Below are 17,821 nucleotides of genomic sequence, written 5' to 3'. Positions count from 1 at the left end.
TACACAACCTTTAGCTACACAAAATTTTAATACAACCTCAAATTTTTAATTTGATATCGTTAAATTTATCTACAAAATTAATCTTTTAACTCGGTATTGAATGTATAAAATAGCGTAAAGTTGAATTTCTTTTTTCTAGTTGTTAGTTCTAATAGAGATGACTTGACTAAAAAAAATTAAATGACCTTATATTTTAATTTTTTTTTTAGTTTTTAAAATTCTTTTTCCTCATAGTCTGAAAGGTTTAATACATTACATAGTTTAAACATCTAGTAAACATCAAATTGTTTAGAAAGTTTTTACTTTTCGTATTTTATATAAATATTAGCCCAAATAAAATAACATTTTAAAAAGAGTAGGTTTTAATAAAGAAGTTTAATAAAGAAGAGATTTTAATATGTGAGTTCTCAATAATTATATTCAGAATATAATTTAGCCTTTTTATATGAAACTAATGAGAAAAAATAAACCAAAAACTATTGAGTTACTGAAATTTAGCTCATGGAATTCTAAAGTACTATCTATATTCTTGTTTACTATTTAACTTATTATAAAAACTTATATTTACAAAGGTGCTAATTGTAAAACTTAAAACAAAACTACTGAATAAATGTTTTACAAGTTATTTATTATAACTTTAAAAGCTTACGTTTAACTTTTAAACCTTTAGGTTTAACGTGGTTTTTGTTACTATTTTTACTGTTATCCATTTAAGCTTTAAATTTAGTTTCATAGGCAAAAAAAAAAAACATTGTTAGAATAATGTAAAATGATTAAAGAAAATTAACTAGTTATTTCCTAGCTTAAAAAAGGTGGTTCGTAATTCGATGACTAAAACGTCTTTTTATACAAAAGGTACTCGATCCAAAATTTTAGATGGTCGATTAAAACTTTGTGAACCTTAAAAAATAGAAAAAATAATATGAATAAGATATATCGATAGATTTATTAAACAACCAGTAAAATGATTAACTACGAAGTCATTGCCAAACAAACAAAACTTATGAGAAATGCACAAGCAGTAATGATATGCATTATATCTTACGCTATGTTTCTGGCTGGTTTACAAAACCTTTTATCGGTATTCATTTCTCACACGCCAAAATACAGGTTTGTTCGATTTTAATTTAAAACAATTAGTTTGTTTTTTATAATGCTATGACTTATTATAAAAAAGAATATAAATAGCATTGTATGTACATTTATGTAAAAAAATATAAAAGATATATAAAGCTGCATAAAAAAAGTATTTAGTACTTTAAGTTTATAATAAAAAAACAGTCAAAAAAAAAGTTTATTGAACTGCTTCTATGATTTCATATTTCATTTGTAAAGTAAGTATTAAATGCTTAAAAAAATCAATAAATAAGTGTGAAGACACATAATAAAATAGTTTCAAGTAACAGTTCAATGTTAGATTTTAGTATTTTATTTAAGTAACACATTTAAATTGTAAAAATTGAAAGGCTTAAATATTTTACGGAATAAAGTTTGAATATTTTTAAAAGCTAATAAAAATTATTATAAATAAAGTTTTCTGCAAATAAAAACTGAAACCTGTAAATATCGAAAAGATAAAACAGTAGATAAGTTCAAATAAAAAATGTAAAAAACTACTTAAGTCTGGTTTTCAGAAAGTTATAAACTAAAATTATAACTATTTTTTATTAGTTACATTTTAATGTAAAATTAATATTATTAAACAAGAACAAGAATTTTCTTAACTGTATCCTTTAACTTTCTTCAATTGTAGGCAATTTATCTACGTTCCCCTTAAGTCTGTTAAATTGAATTGAATTTAAAAATTTCACTTTACAGTCTATAATTATATGATTTTCTTTGAGAACTATTCGAGTTTAGTTAAAAAAACTAGAAATAAAAAACGTAAAACTATCGATCATTGCTATTGTAAAGAGATGGTTATCTGACCGTTTAAAGCATTCCTAACTTAAGTCATCAAAAACTAACTTTATTTTAAATTGAAACTTTTTTTTTAGGAATTAACTTGAATCAAGCTATATAAAATTGATTAATATAATGACCGACTAAATTTGTTGAATTTTTTTCAGATGACAGTTTTAACAATAGTTTTTATTTAGATATAAACACTTAAGAACAATTTGTAGTGATATATATTCAAAATCAAGTTTTAAACATGATGTTTAAATAAAAACTCACATTTTACTTTTATTTCTATTTATTTTGTTGCTTTTATAAAATTCTTCAGCTTCTTCAATAGTTTCAATGCTTTCAATTCCTCGAGTTTCAGGCAACGAAAGTGACACAACTATCGCAATAAACCCTAAAGTATTTGATAAGAGATAGTTTTAAATAATCTAACAATCATTGAGATTCTAATGATGTAATCATAACACTTAGCTGCAAAGTAAACAACTTACCAACAGAAGTGAATATTGCGCTAGGAAGCCAACTTATTGTTTTTTGTATTGAAATCACGAAAGGTGCAGATATACTTCCGATTCTTGCAGCTAAACTTCCCATACCCATGCTGTTGCTCCTTAAATATTGAATAGTGGTTAAAACAAATAAAAATTTTTAACACTTAACAAAATCAACTTCGTACGTTAGTTTGTTATTGTATAATAATAAAATTTGAAAATAATATACTTATGCTGAATAGAACACTACCGTCTATCAGTGGCGTCGCGTGGTATTTTTTTTAGGTGGTGCAGAATTTAAAAAAATATCAATTATTTTAATAAAAATATGTTTTTACTGTCAAGTTTGAAAACAACTGAACTTTTGCTACACCTGAAGATAAGCTTTGCTTTTAAGGGCATAGGGGGGATGAAACAATTTAATCTTATTTTATGTAGTTTTTACTAAGCTACAAGATGCTTTTTACAGATTTTAAAAATTCAGTATATGTTTTAAGATATAGCCGGTCAAAGTCAAAGGCAACAAAAGGTTCATAATGGGAGGCACAAACTAAAACAGTGTTTAAAAAAATGTTTTACCCCCCCCCCCCCCCCCTTTATGCCCTTAACATCTACTTTAGAATTATTTTACTGAAATTACTTTATACAGTTTTAATTTAACTACAAGTCATCTTTTATCAATATAAAAAATTCTTAAAATTTTTGAGATATGGTAATTCACAGTCAGAGGTACAAATGAATCCTTATTTTTATAATATAAACTCAAACAACAAATAAATCAAATCACTAAAATCATATCTTTTTTTTATAAGTTGGCCTCAAAATCTTTAGATGTTTCTTTTATAAAACAAAAAACAATTGCTAAATTAGATATTTAAAACACCAAGAAAAAAAAAGTTATAACAAAAGTTTTTTTTTTGTATATATAAAAATATATATTGATACTTAAAAATTGAAAACTTCTCTTCAACAAAAGTATAAAGTTTAAAAAAAAATAGGATGAAAAAGTTTAATTAAAAATTGTTTTAAAAATGATGGAGAATATAGGTTTTCAGTAAAATTGTATTTTTTGCTGTTTTGGTTTGTTTCTTGTATAATAAACCATTGTACTCTCTGGCTTTGACTGGTTGTAATAAAAAGTTTAATTGGAAATTTCAAGTTTATTAAAGAGTAACTATTAGCTTTCTGAAAAAGTTAAAATAAGAACAACATGAAAAAAAGAGCCTATACACCCCCCTTACCCCTCAGTATTTTGCACAATTTTTTTTTACAGACATTAAGATTTTTATTAAATTTTTTTCTAAATTTAAAGTTTTTTTGTTGAAGGTTTAAGATTCAATAGTTCTTTAAGAGTATATTTTCTTTATTTAAATTTTTTTTTTCATTTTGATGACAGTATTTTTCTCAGGAGCTCAACTTTTTTATGTTTAATTGTGAGGCTGTTGAACTTTTCAAGAATTTTAAAGATAATTTATAAATATGTAACCATTATAGAAGTAAAAGTTTGGTTAGTTAGTTTTCATGTGGCCATAGGGGTAAAAAACTTATTTTTTAATTTTAAATAACCTTGTTATTTTCAGAGTAAAAATTAAAACTGCTTTAGTCAGCCTGAATATTTTACTAGTTTGGTCTGTTTTAATTTATCTTGGGTCATCTTGAGTTTCTAACATTTCTAAGTTATCCTGATTATGAGGCAAGGCAACCATGTTTCAACAATTTTATCTAAAATTTTTGCTTTGTTTATGAAAAAATTAAACCAAAAGTTATATAAAGTAGAGGTAGACTAAATTTTCCTAAAATGTTAAACTACTCTAAGTAATCAAAGTTTCTAAATTAAGGCTATTTACTTTATTTAAATATGTGATTGTTTCAATAATACTATTTTTTATTTAATATAAATCTAAAATATTTTTCTGTAAGAGTGAACTAGAAGTCTATAATAAACTTATTAATTCTTTTTTTCAGAACTTGAATTTTATTATTTATTTTATTAACTTTATGATAACAATAATCAGTTATAGTTAAGTATATGTATGCAGATTAAAATAAAAAATCAAATTTTTAAGACTTTGGTGATTTAAGGTTTTTATCTTTTTTTTCAAAATATGCAATTTATGACAAATCTTTTAATAGAAGTGATCTGTTAAATTTAAAAAATCATGTGGGTACATAAACTCAAGTTTAATCCTTTGCAGTAGCTTGCTTTGTTTTTATTTTATGTTTACAATAGCTTGTAGATGATACTTAAGCAAGTCCTGTTTTAGGGAATTTTTAACTTAGCTTACTTACCGCAAGATATTGATTTTGCGGTAATTCTTGAAGAAATTTTGCTTTTTTGAGTTCATTTGCGGCAGTCAGCTAAGAGTTTGCGGCAGTGAAGTGGGCAAAATGGTCGTTTTCAAAATTGAAGATTTAAAAGAGATTTCGTTCAAAAAAAAAACGAAAACGTTATAGATACTTATTTTTTTTCTTAGAAAATTTCAAGGTGGTGCAGTTGCGGCAGTGCAACACCCCACGCGACGCCCCTGCCGTCTATAGCAGAACAGGTTTCAGAACAAGTACTTTGTTTTAAACTGAACAAAACATCAGCTATTTTGTAATGAAAATTGTTTAAAGAAATATCGTATAACCACAATCTATTTTGTATAATTTAAGCTTTCATGTTGTTATTGATTAGGCTTGATCGGTAAAATTTTCGTAAGAACTTGTGTAAATTATAAAATGATGCGTTTATCGCACATTTTTATTTCCTTTTTACAATTAAGCTACACTGGCAAATTAACAAAATTTCAGGAAAAAAAAGCTTTATTTGACATTTAATTTTGGATAAGTCGTGATTTGTTTGAAAGTTTTCAAACGTTTTGATATTCTAAACAATTGTTCTATGTATATGACTATGTATGTTTATGGTAGTATTTACTTCGAAAATGTTCTTGTTAAAAATATCATTAACTACCATACTAACCTTAAAACAGTAGGAAAGATTTCCGAAGTCAACAAAAAAATATAACAATAAGCAAACGAAGATCCGAATTTTGCTAGAAATGCAAATGCAGTTCCAATTAGTTGCAACTCTGATAAAATAATTTTGTTTGAAACTTAAAACAATATCTATTTTGTATTTGTTTTTATGAACACACAGATTTTATTTATAGTGTTAGTTTAAATACTTTTTGTTCTTTAAATCCTTATTAGAATTTAAAAACAAAATCAAAGCTTTATGAAATTAAATAAGTATTTATTACTTTGAAAACTTTCATGCTTAGAGTTTTAAAGTATATTAATAAAATCTAAACAGTTGGCAGCCAAGCTTTTGGTAAGGGAAAACAAATATTTCAGTACTTGTGCATATAGTTCTAGTAATTACAGAGACTTAAATAAACTACTTGAGGTTCTGTTGACTAGCTCTTTTATAAATATTGAAACGACGATTCCTAGACTTGCCAGCAGAAAACAGCCGGAAAAGACTCGTCTGCAGCCGATTTTGCTAATCAAAAATGCACCAACTAAATAAGATGCTGTTTCTACGATTCCGTCTTTAAATTCAAAATAAGGTCAATAAATAAAAGTCTTATTTTTTGTCAATTAGTACTGTGCAGAATAACCTATAAAATTGTTTTTAAACTGTATTAAATACTTTTTAACACTTTAAATACTTTTGTTAAACAACATATACAAGATAAGTTATATAATAATTGAATACAACAACTTTTAACTAACCTCAGAATAAAAACAAACATGTTTTTTTTTTAATTGAATGAAATGTTTAAAAAATACATATTAACTTATTATGTTGTTGAGAAAAAAGTCTCCAGCTAACTCTCCAGAATCCAATGAAACTCCAAAATAAACAGACATAGAAGCAATCCTGGGATAATATGCTTATGTTGAAAAAATAAACTAGTTTACTTAAAATATTATTCTTGTGTAATAAAAACTTTCTTCAACATCTAGTTACCTATTTTTATTTTAAGTTTTTTATTCTAGTTAATTTATTTATATTTTTTATCAAAATGTTTTACAGAACACTTTTTTTCCTTGTTAAAAAAACTAGACATATATTTACTTAATAAGCCTAGTATTTTTGCTTTTAAATGTAAACTAGGTATATAAAACTTACAAAAACAATAGTTGTTTTTTATTTTCGTATATACTAAATAATCTTAGTTTTAAATTTTTTTTTTAATATCAAAAAAGTTTAGTTCTGATAGTTTATATTTATTAATGAGACAATTTTAAATTCAGTGTTCTTTATTTAACATTGTGCTTCATGCGTTGTGCAATGATCACAAATTAAAATGGCTCCGAGTAGTTATTGTTTATAAAACTTTTAAGTGCTCTATTTATTAAGTTCTTTAATTTAACTATTTGAATTGAAACAGGTGACCACTTAAAAAAATATTTTCATCGTTTTACAACAGTACAGGGTGTCCCGAGTTCATCTGCATAACTGCACACTTAGCAGATTATACCACTTTTATAAGCCATCGCCCATTTACTATTTACTTTTTGAGTTTTTTTCCCTTTTCTAGTTATTTCTTACCGATATAACCTTTTTTTTTTTGATATTATAAATCTTTTTTAATAAGCAGTTTAATACTTTGAGAACTTAAGGTTTTTTAAGCTTTAAATTTTAGTTCTATTAAAGCTTAAGCTTGATGAAAACTTATTCTTAAGAAACAAAACAAAGTTAACCATGAACTTTAGAAATAATTTTGATGTATAGATGTTTTTTTCTCTTGGACTAGTTATTAGTTAAACAACTAAAAGAAACCGTTTACACTTTAGCAAATATTACTCTGAAAAAAACTTAAACGAGCTTATAAAGTAGTTAAAGCCAAAAAGAAATGTTTGCTTACCAGCAATACATAACTTGTAAGATAACTTTCCTTGTTGAAGAGTATTTCAACAATGTCAACGAGGAATATTTTCGTTTTTCATTTCTCTGTAAGTATAATTAGCATTTAAATTTAAGAAAATAGCTAATCTTGACACAATTTGCACTTAATACTAGACAAACAAATTTTAATGATTTCTCTAATGTTTATTACCTTTCCATCTTCATCAATTGCATCATCAAATAGTGTTTCATCTATTGATTGCTTGCTTAAACGCGCCATCTGATAAATAACCTACAAAAATATTTCTGTAAGTACCAATTTATATTTGTGTTCTTTTAAGTGAAATGAGTAAGAAACTGCTTTTTTCAAGAAAATAATGTTTCCTAACTTTTATGAACCTTTTTATGTTTATTTTAGAAGAAATTTTGAAGTTTATTTAATATAAATGTAGTTAAATACAACAAAACAATTGAAACAAATTCTTTCGTTTAAATCAAACAAAACAATCGAACTTAATTTGCAATCAAAAATGTTTATTTTTGTTAAAAACTTTAATCTAATATTTTTTGAAAACAAACCTTTTTTCCTTTTTTGTTTTGATTTGTTGCAAATAACCATCTTGGTGATTCGGGAAGAATTAAAATAAAGAAAAGAAATGGAACTCCGAGCAAATTCAAAATAAACTGTAGGATTGTTATTTTAGTTTTATTATAAATTGTGAATGGAAAGATATATAATAATGTTTACTCTTTTTGAAACTTAACAATCTAGAATGCAAAAAACGTGTAGAGATTAAATTGAACATCAAAAACTAATTAGCTGAAAATTGTTAGAGAATATCATTTTAATTATAAAATCATAAACAGTATAAATGTTGAAAAAAATGCATTTATAAATAACATTGACGTAATAGCAAACATTTATTTACAAAAAAAAAAGAGAAAACTACGTTTTATAACTTGCCTTAGTTTACAGTACATATTTTTCAATTAGCTTTTTCTTAATAAAAACACTGTCAGTAGTATCCATAAAATTCATAATGTGACTAGAAAAAATTATTCGACAATGTTTTAACGTAACAAACTAGAACGCAAAAAAGTAAACAGATATATTTTAATTGTTTACAGTAATATCAATAATTAGAAAGTAGTTCTTAATAATTGTAGTAAGTATTATTAACTAGTATTACTTTGCAAATAGAAGTATAAATAGATGTAAAAGTAGTTTTAAATGACTTCATAAGATCATGAAAATTTATAACAAATGACTATGTAAACTTTTAAATATTCCTTTTGTAAATTTTATTATTATTATAAACTTTAGTTTGGTGAAAGAATAACATTTCTTATGTCAAAAGTTCATACGTTTTTGGCTTAAGAATTTAAAATTTATTTTTTTGTTAATCTTTCCTATATATTGAAACTTAGATTTAAACGCAAAACTAAACTTTAAGTAAAAAAAGTAAAATGAAAACATAACATTGTACCTTTACACGCTAAACAATAGTACTTGAAATTTTAGAAGAAAGAGAAAACTACCAAGAGTTCTTTCCAGTTTCTTTTCTTGTACGCGATGAGTGTTTCTGCAATAAAACCAACACCGTGCATGCTGAAATAAACTGCCGAAACTCTTATTCTGTGCTTCGATTGTACGAGCTCCGAAACTAAATAAGATTTCGATAAAGTGTGTATGAGACATGTACATTTTTTCTTAAACTTACACACACATTTTTAAAAGTAGTTTTAAACTTACTTCAACCAAAATTAATATCAGTTTAAGTTTTTTTTTTAGCTTTTGTTTATATTGTAGTTAAACTTTTTACCTTTGTTTTTAAGTTTTTAAACTAATTCAATTAACGTGTTGACAAAAGCAAAGTTAGAATTTTCAAAAGAATTATTTAACTAAGACAATGGTCTTTAACTTTTTAAAAAATACACTATTTTACTACATAATAAGTTTTGTGCACACAAATTATCAAAAAAACAGCTGTTTTATTTTTTCAGTATTTTATGATATATTTAACGTGTTAAAAACTTTGAACCACTTAAAGACTTGGCTTGAATGGCTTATTTTGTAATTTCTTTTTTTAATAAAATTTTAAAACCAATTATTTACAATTTCTTTAAGGCTAACTTAAGACTTTTTTATTTATTTAAAGAGCGATCTTTTGCTTTGCTTTTCACAATAATTTCGATCGAATTGGGGTTTTAATTTTGTAGGGGGGCCCCTTTAAAAATCTAATGTTTTTTTGTATTTTTTTACTTAACACCTATTTTTTCCTAAAGTAATTATTACTTTTCAAGTTTATATTTTTTAACATACTTATTCAATTGAGTTTATTAACGTTATAAGCATTATTTTTAGTTTTTTTTCAATTTTTTTTATAGCATATGCCTAAATCAATGTTTCAGCAAAATTCCAAATTTGAACAATTTTCGTTTTTTTGGTTGATGGTTTTATCGCATAAATATAATATTTCTATATAATTTTTCATTTTTAATGGACTTATACATTTAATTTTTATGACGCTATTATATATTTTTCTTAATTTATTTATTTATTAAAATACATAATCCATACAGGTTTATCTAAATTCTTAGCAATTGAGTACTTTGTTTACGTAATTTAAGGGATAAAAATTTGTACGGATTATATATTAAAAAAAATAATTAAAAAAAAAGTATAACAACATCATAAAACTTAAATTTATAAGTCCATTATAAATAAAAATTATTAGAGAGATATTGTATTTTTGCGATAAAACTATAAACCAAAAAAACGAAAATTGTGCCAATTTTTAATTTTTCTGAAAAATTGATTTAGGCATATGTTATAAAAAAAAAATAAAAAAAATATTTATAACGTTAATTAACTCAGTTTAATAAGTATGTTAAAAAGTATAAATTTAATAAAATTAATTATTTTCGGAAAACATAAGTAATAAGTAAAATTATGCAAAAAAAGTTAAATTTTAAAGGGCCCCATTACAAAAGTAAAACCCCAATTCGATGGAAATTATTGTGAAAACAAAGCAAAAGAACGTTCTTTATAATAAAAAAAGTTCCAAGTTAGGATTACCGAAATTGAAAATAATTGGTTTGAAAGTTTGGTTTGAAAAGAAATTACTAAAAAAGCCACTCCAGCCAAGTTCACGCTCGTCTTCTAACATGGAATATAGATAAAATTTTTTACGGTAAAAAGACAAAAAAATATCATTTAATAATACTTTTTCACTTTATTGAATTTTATGTGCACGCTAAAATGTTTGATGTGCACATCATAAATGCAATTGATCTAAACTAGGGGTGGACAACGTTTTTTAATCAACGGGCCGAATTCGAAAACAGTTAGTCTTTTGCGGGCCGGAAGATTTCGAATCGGTGATTTACCGGATCTAGTATCCGGATCCAGCCGAATAATGAATTCTTAGATCCAAATCCGAATCGAAACTAATTTTAAGTCGAGATACGGATCTGGTCGGATTCTAATGTAAATAAAAGATTGATCCAACCAAAGTCTAATTTTATTGATACAGTTGATCACTTTTTTAAATCTTCTAAGTTCAAAAATATTTCTCAAGTCAAACAACTTAAGATGTAAATTGAGACATGTCAGATATTTGAATAATGTCTATAAATAGAATTGAAATTGTAATTGACAAAGGTAAGTATGTAAAATAAAAAAACACTTTGCTTTGGGTAATTTTACTAAAAGATATTCCAACTAAGTAAGAACATCACAAAATAGTAGGACAAAACAGTGTATTTATTAGTACACATTAATTTATAAAGTAATTTTTCAGCATGTTATTGAAGTCAAATTCTTTCATTATTGTTTTGTAAAAAAATGATACAAAGTTTATACAAATTTTGTAATATTGACCCTTTGCGGGCCTGTAAATTCGCTAGCAGGACATTCATTTTCATTTGCGGGCCGGATCACATTAAAGTTTTAAAAACGGCCGGAGCCGGTCATTTTCAGTCTGCGGGCCGTACGTTGCCCATCCCTAATCTAAACAGTTAAAAGTTAAAGTACAAAAGAAGATCTATGCAACTAAAGCAATAATAAAAACACAGATATTTAATTTAAGTATAAATAAACGTATTAAAAGCTATTAAATTTGTTAAACTTTTTTTAAATAAGCTCTTTTTTAAGTTAGTTAAGCAATTTTGTGTAATAAACACGAGTTATTGAATGTCAAACTTTTTTTTAAAGTTAAAACCTCATTAAAAAGAATTAAAGTTATTATCAATTTTTGATTATATTAAGTATTTTATTACTTTAGTTTAAGACATTAAAGAAGTTACTATAGTATATACTTTATTAGTAATGACGGTAAACTTTACAAAAAAAATATCTTATTTACACTACATGTGTATGGGTAAAATAAAAAAAAAACAAGTAGGTGTAAGATATAAACTCAGATGCATAAACAGAACATCACTGTGAAAAATTTTGTTGCTTTTTAAGAAATTTATTCATTAAACTTGTTATATCAATTCATATTTAGTATGTCCTAAAGTTAAAAATTTGATAAAAAGCCTGATTAAATTTAGTTCTGTGTACTAAGTTCTACTTGGTTAACTTAGGTAAACGTTTTAACTTCAATTACCAATGAAATGATTTCATGCATCAGTTAATTTATTTACCCCAAGTGAACGTCGAAATATTTACGCCGATAATAAATACAGCAGATAGTGTTCTTATTATTATGAATGTTTCAATTGTGTTGCTGTAAGGTAAAAGAAAACTGCAAAGTAAACCACCAAAAAACGTAAACATAGATGTTTTTTTTCTTCCCAATCTGTTTTAAAAAGTATTTACAAAAAATTATCTAAAAAATAAACGTAAAAGTTTTTTTTCTTAAACAACAAAATATTTTTTTTAATTGAGATGTTTAAACATCGACTTTTTCGATTAAATTCTGCTGATTAAATAAGCTTGTTCATGTTACCGTGTATAACAGCTTTTTATCTATTAGTTTGTAAAAGGATGAAGAAAAAATGTATGATAAAAAGATCTTGGTTTAAATATAAATTTGAACTAAGTAAGTATTTTCAAAGTTATTCAAAATGAATTGGATTAGGGAATAATAATATTCTATTTTTTTAATATGGTATAAATTAAAATATCATTCAGCATACTAGAAAACTTATATTTTACTTGTCTGCCATGCTTCCAAATAAAATCGACCCGATTAAAATACCAACTTCGTACGTACTTGTTGAAAGAGACTTCAGATAAAATTTATCACAAACTAAGTCAAACTGAAAAGATATAAATAAAATTTAATAAGAAAATACTCACTCTCTGATGTAAAACACTGAAAATGAAGTCATTGTTAAATAATATGTTATTTCTTTTGTAAACAATCCCTTAAGTTTATTTTTTTCCATATATTAGATAGGAGTCTAATATACACGAAGGGTTAAATATACACGAATATGCATTTGCACGAAGGGTCACTTTTGCACGAAGATACATTTTCACGGGTTAAAAAAAACTTTCGACTTTTTATTTTATTTAAATTATTTTTTACTATCCATATTACCTCTAACCCTTACCCTCGGTCGGTATGTTTTTATTTTGTTTTTGTTTGTTTTATAACTTATTTATTATTGTTATTTTCTTCTTTTTTATGGTTTTAATTAATTAATTTTACTAGGTAATATACTTATTTTTTATCACTGTTACCCTTAACCCTTACCCCCGGTTGGTAGCTGTTTTATTTTTTGTTTTATTAGTTTATATCTTTTGATTTTTTTCCCTAGTTTTTATTACTTTTCTTCTGTTTATTTTTTTTTTGTGCATATTTGACCCGTTCCTGGTTTTATTGGTTAATAATATAATAAATATAATTAAAGTAAAAAAAATATGTTACGACTACTTATTTAGACTATGAAATAACAAAAAAAAAATTAAATATAAGAAGTTAAAGTCTGGTATATAAACATTCCTTTTTGTTAGTATGATATAAAACTAAACTCTGAAATTATGTTAAATATTAAAACAGTATTTTTTCAATACTTTATAATTTGAAAAAATAGTTCTAATTACAGTAACCTCTCGCATCTTTACGCACTCGTGACGTTACGCTTTCTCGTTTAGTTACGCATTTTAGAATTCTTAAATTTTATGAAAATAATTTTTTTTATTTTTTTATATCTTGCCAAGTTAGGTTTGTTTTATGTATTTCATTTAAAATATGTTTTTAAATGCCAGCTAACCTCTCTATATCTTTAGACTTTGTAAATTTATGTTTCTTGACTATTTTGTAAACATTTAGTTATACCTTAGTTTATCAGTTGATAATAAGAGATTAAATTAAAATTCTGAAAGTAATATGACTGTGTTTAATAATGAAAGTATAATGAAGTAATGAGAGTTTAAAACACAAATAAATATTACAGCATCCTTGCCCTATACATGAATAAATATCTAAAAAGAAATCTAATGAAACTTCTTAGCAAAAAGTAGCAATGATACTTGATAAATATAGAGCTTATACTTAACAAAAATCTAAATTGTTTTTGTTTAGTAAACATATCACTAGTTATCATTTGACATTTACTTTTAAGTTTAAGTTCTTCTTCTGTAAAATTAAATTAATTTTAGTTTATGTATAGTTTTTAATTTGTTTTCATGTTTATAAATAAAATAAACAAGTTGTTTAACGTGGAAAAGTCCACAGTCTGCTTTTAACTAGAAGCAAAATCAAAAAACACCCATTATAGTTAGTATATTTGGTACCTCTCGTATCTTTACGCATTTTTTCTGTGGACACAATGTGCGTAAATAAGCGAGAGGTTACTGTATTGCAACTTGTTGTGTTAGATTTTCTTTGTAATATTAAAATGTAAAACAGATAAAAATTAAAAACATAGAAAGTTTAAGTTGTGGTTTGTTTGTTTAAATAACTTTTATTTAGTTATACATCAAAACTATTGACATTATTTAAACTTGTTAATGTTTTGTTTGATTGTTTATGTTTTATACTCAAAAAATATATTCTTTCTAACTGATTGGATAGTCACCAAAACCTGTGTAACGATGGTTTCAGTGAATAGTGAATCATTATAAATGAAGCCTCTATCGCAGTCAACTAGTTGTACAGAAATGTTTAAACAGTTCAAATCCGTTGCGTTACATCTATTTGAATCATAATCGTATCTGAAATTAACTTGGTTTAATACACTTTCATGATCACACCTTTTGGTATACGTTTAATAAAGTGATGTCGTGTTTATTAGAAACAACCCTTTTACTAGTTAATCACTCATTTACTTGTTTAATTTTTTTCCCCTAATCATTAATTGCCACATGTTAGTTATAATCTCCCGAGAGGTGATATCAGCAAAATTAAAAACGCTGGTTTAAAAAATTGTATATAGTTTTCTAGCTTGTTTTTCGTACGCCGACATTATATCGTATATAAAATTAAACTTTTTTTTTTATTTGGATCAGTTATAACTTTTTTTTATAATAACAGTTAATAAATATTAACAATTGAATCGTTTTATCATTTTTTAAATAAATTTTTGTAAACAAGAGCTTATTTGAAATATAACTCCGTTTTTATGTATATCATGAAATATATATTAAATATTAAACATTTTACAAAAGAGAGACTTTTCTAAACAAACTTTATAAAAAAATAGAAAGAATAATTGTCATTAGCAATTTAATTTCTTAGTAATGAACTTTACTACGTGTTTTTATGTTAACTCTTGAAAACTATTTGAAATAAAAATTACTAAAATACATTATTTTACCAGAAGTATTTAAAAACTTTTGATTTATTTTAAGTGTTACACAGTTTTGTTACATGTTGGACTTTTAAAGAATTATTAAAATAATTAGATTATGCTTTTGAGTGCAAATAGTATGTTATAATATTAGGATAAATTTTCTATTGCTTAAAAACATTTTTCAATAATATTTTAAAGTTTTTCAATCTGATTTAAACTAAAAAAATAGGATGTTTAAATTTTGTATTAAACAATGTTATTTTAATGTTTTTCACCTTTTACAGGCATCAACTTCATTGTTTCCTACGAAAGCTGTGTAGTTGGGTATAACAGACTTGTTTTCTATATATTCATTTAACGAAAAAGCATTGCACCTGAATAAATTTTTTTAATATGAGTTTGTCCATCGATATTATTACTATATTGTAAGTTTAACACCAATTTTCTTCTCAATGCCAATAACAGGTCGCGTAATTTCGTTACCGTGCATTAAAATGAAAAGTTCGGCTTACAATTCAACTGAAAGTTATATCATCTTTTACAGTGGAGTGTAATTAAAAATATAGTTTCTAAAAAAAATATGTGTTTTCATAATGATGATTTAATATTTATTCTAACTTCAGGAAGTTCTTAGTTTCTTTAATACTTTTATTTTATTTTAAATAAATTAAGTTATTAATTAATATTATTATGAACTTTTTTATAAGATATTATTTCAATTTAGTTTTTGTAACTTCTTAACTTATTAAAACTAGTTTATTTTAATATATGTGCTATATTCAATTAATTTAGTTTTATTTATTTATTCAAAAGCAAAGTTAAATTATTCTTTTTTGCAATATTAACATTTGTATTTACATTGTTTTATTTACGGAATTACGCAGTAGGTAAACACTAAGTTTTTTTTTATAGAGATCAATCATAAATCTTTCATGAAAAATTAGGAATATGTTTTTAATACAAGTATATACAAATATAATACTCGGTTTAAAAACATAAATAGTTTAACAGAAATCAAAAGAATAATGTTGCGTTCCTAGTTTCAATGTATTAATGAAATTATTAAACTTTGTTACTAGTTACTTTAAAAATATGGTTAATAAGCTTAGTAAGCAATGAAAATTTCATTATTGTTATTTTAAACTAAGTTCGTACAAACCTGTATTTCGGCGTATAAGAAATGAACACCGACAAAAGATTTTGAAATCCATTTAGAAACATAGCGTATGATAGCATACATACCATTAATACTTGTGCATTTCTCATGATTTTTGTTTGTTTGGCAATGGCTTCGTAGTTAATCATTTTTCTGACTGCTTGAAAACTCTAAATACAGTTAATCAAACATTTTTTTAACTTTTTAGTGTTTATATTTTGCAAATAAGTAGCATTTATTAAAATCATATTTACAATATTAATTAATTTTGATCACGTATAGGTTTTAGTGATACTTGTAAGATTGTTATACACGTATTAATCTAAAACCTCATGTTCGTTGTATTTTTTAACTATTTTAGATTTTAAGAAACTTATAAACAACATTTTTATTTGAAACAAGTAATTTTTTTAGCTGCTAGAAGTTATTATTTTTGTGTTATATACTTGAAACTTTTTAAATAAACTTAGTTTCTTAATTACATAAACTGTATTGAAATTTTTACTAATAAAGTAGTCTAAACAAAAAACAATAATGTAAATTATTTAAATTGTTAAGAAAATTGTACTTGTAAAAACAAAGGTTTTTTTTAAATACTTAACAAATAAATCTCTTATTATTTTTAAATTTTTGTGCTGTAAAAATTTAACTTAGAAGTATAAAGTTTGTACTCATTAAAATAATTGTAAACAACAACTTATAATTACTTTAAAGTATGAAAAAATGTGTTAAACAAAGCTCATACTTTATTGTGTTTTATAAATTATAAATTAAAAAAAATACTTAGTAAAATTACAGAAAACATTACGTGCGAACTAAAACAACTAAGTTAATTTAAACCTGTTTTAAACTTTATACATATAAATGTAGTGATTTGTTGTTTAAACTTTGTGTTTTTTAATTGCTAAATTTATTTAATAAATTTAACTAACTGTTAAGGATATTAATGTTTTAAAAATATTGCAAGATATAGTTTAAACTTAAAAAAACTTTTATAATTCTAAATTTCACTGCTAAAAACCATTATAGATCTGACAGGATATCATCTACAACTAAAAACATTTTGAGCTGTTTATAAGCTTATATTTTTTCTTGAAATTTTTATCTAAACAACATATAAAAAGAAGATTTCAAAACTGTTTTACGTAATAAACTTCAAATTATTAGGCGGTTAAACGCAGCAATTATATGGAAAACCGATGAATGTTTTTGGCAACTTAAACTTTTTGTCATGCAATTTTAATATAGAAAATAATCACAAGAAATTAGATTTATTACATAACCTAGTTGCAAAACAAAACTTCAAGATACGCTTAAGAGTTTAAGTTTGCAGCTTTATTTAAACCAATGACAGTTTAACGGTTCTACCAAGTTAATACGACTTATCATTCAAGTTGTTTATTAAACTCAAAACTTTTTAAAGAGTGTTACAACTTTGTTTGGCTGAAATGTTTTAACTCATTTAATGCTTCAAATAATAATAAAAGTTCCACTGTTCTCTTATTTTTATAAAATCAGCATGAACAAACTAAAAAACCTTTTTTCAACGCTGCTAAAGCGTTTTTCGAAACTTGTTGAGTTAGAATCTTACGACAAATAAAATAACTTTACCTTTATCTTAAAATTATTCTATTTTTAAGTTTCTTTTTTTATAAACCGATTAAATTCAAACAATTT

The 17,821-nt window shown here is 24.3% G+C and overlaps 1 protein-coding gene across 1 annotated transcript; it reads right to left on the bottom strand.

Moving 5' to 3' along the window:
- Positions 1–1,694: 1,694 nt before the first annotated feature.
- LOC145836726 (organic cation transporter protein-like) lies at positions 1,695–16,293 on the bottom strand. Its single transcript, XM_082944506.1, has 15 exons — positions 16,148–16,293; positions 15,264–15,362; positions 14,281–14,410; positions 12,404–12,507; positions 11,890–12,044; positions 8,779–8,903; positions 7,819–7,923; positions 7,451–7,531; positions 7,259–7,344; positions 6,185–6,267; positions 5,786–5,935; positions 5,365–5,473; positions 2,400–2,518; positions 2,179–2,302; positions 1,695–1,779 (listed from the first exon to the last, which is right to left on the bottom strand). The coding sequence occupies exons 1-15, from the start codon at positions 16,291–16,293 to the stop codon at positions 1,734–1,736; spliced, it is 1,662 nt and encodes a 553-aa protein (XP_082800632.1). The 3' UTR covers positions 1,695–1,733.
- Between the last annotated feature and the right edge of the window lie 1,528 nt (positions 16,294–17,821).

This window comes from Thalia democratica, chromosome 5, assembly GCF_965202585.1.
Source record: "Thalia democratica chromosome 5, ktThaDemo2.hap1.1, whole genome shotgun sequence".
Taxonomy (NCBI): domain Eukaryota; kingdom Metazoa; phylum Chordata; class Thaliacea; order Salpida; family Salpidae; genus Thalia; species Thalia democratica.
The sequence above is the reverse complement of the archived record's forward strand: the minus strand, read 5'-3'. Positions and strand labels throughout refer to the sequence as shown.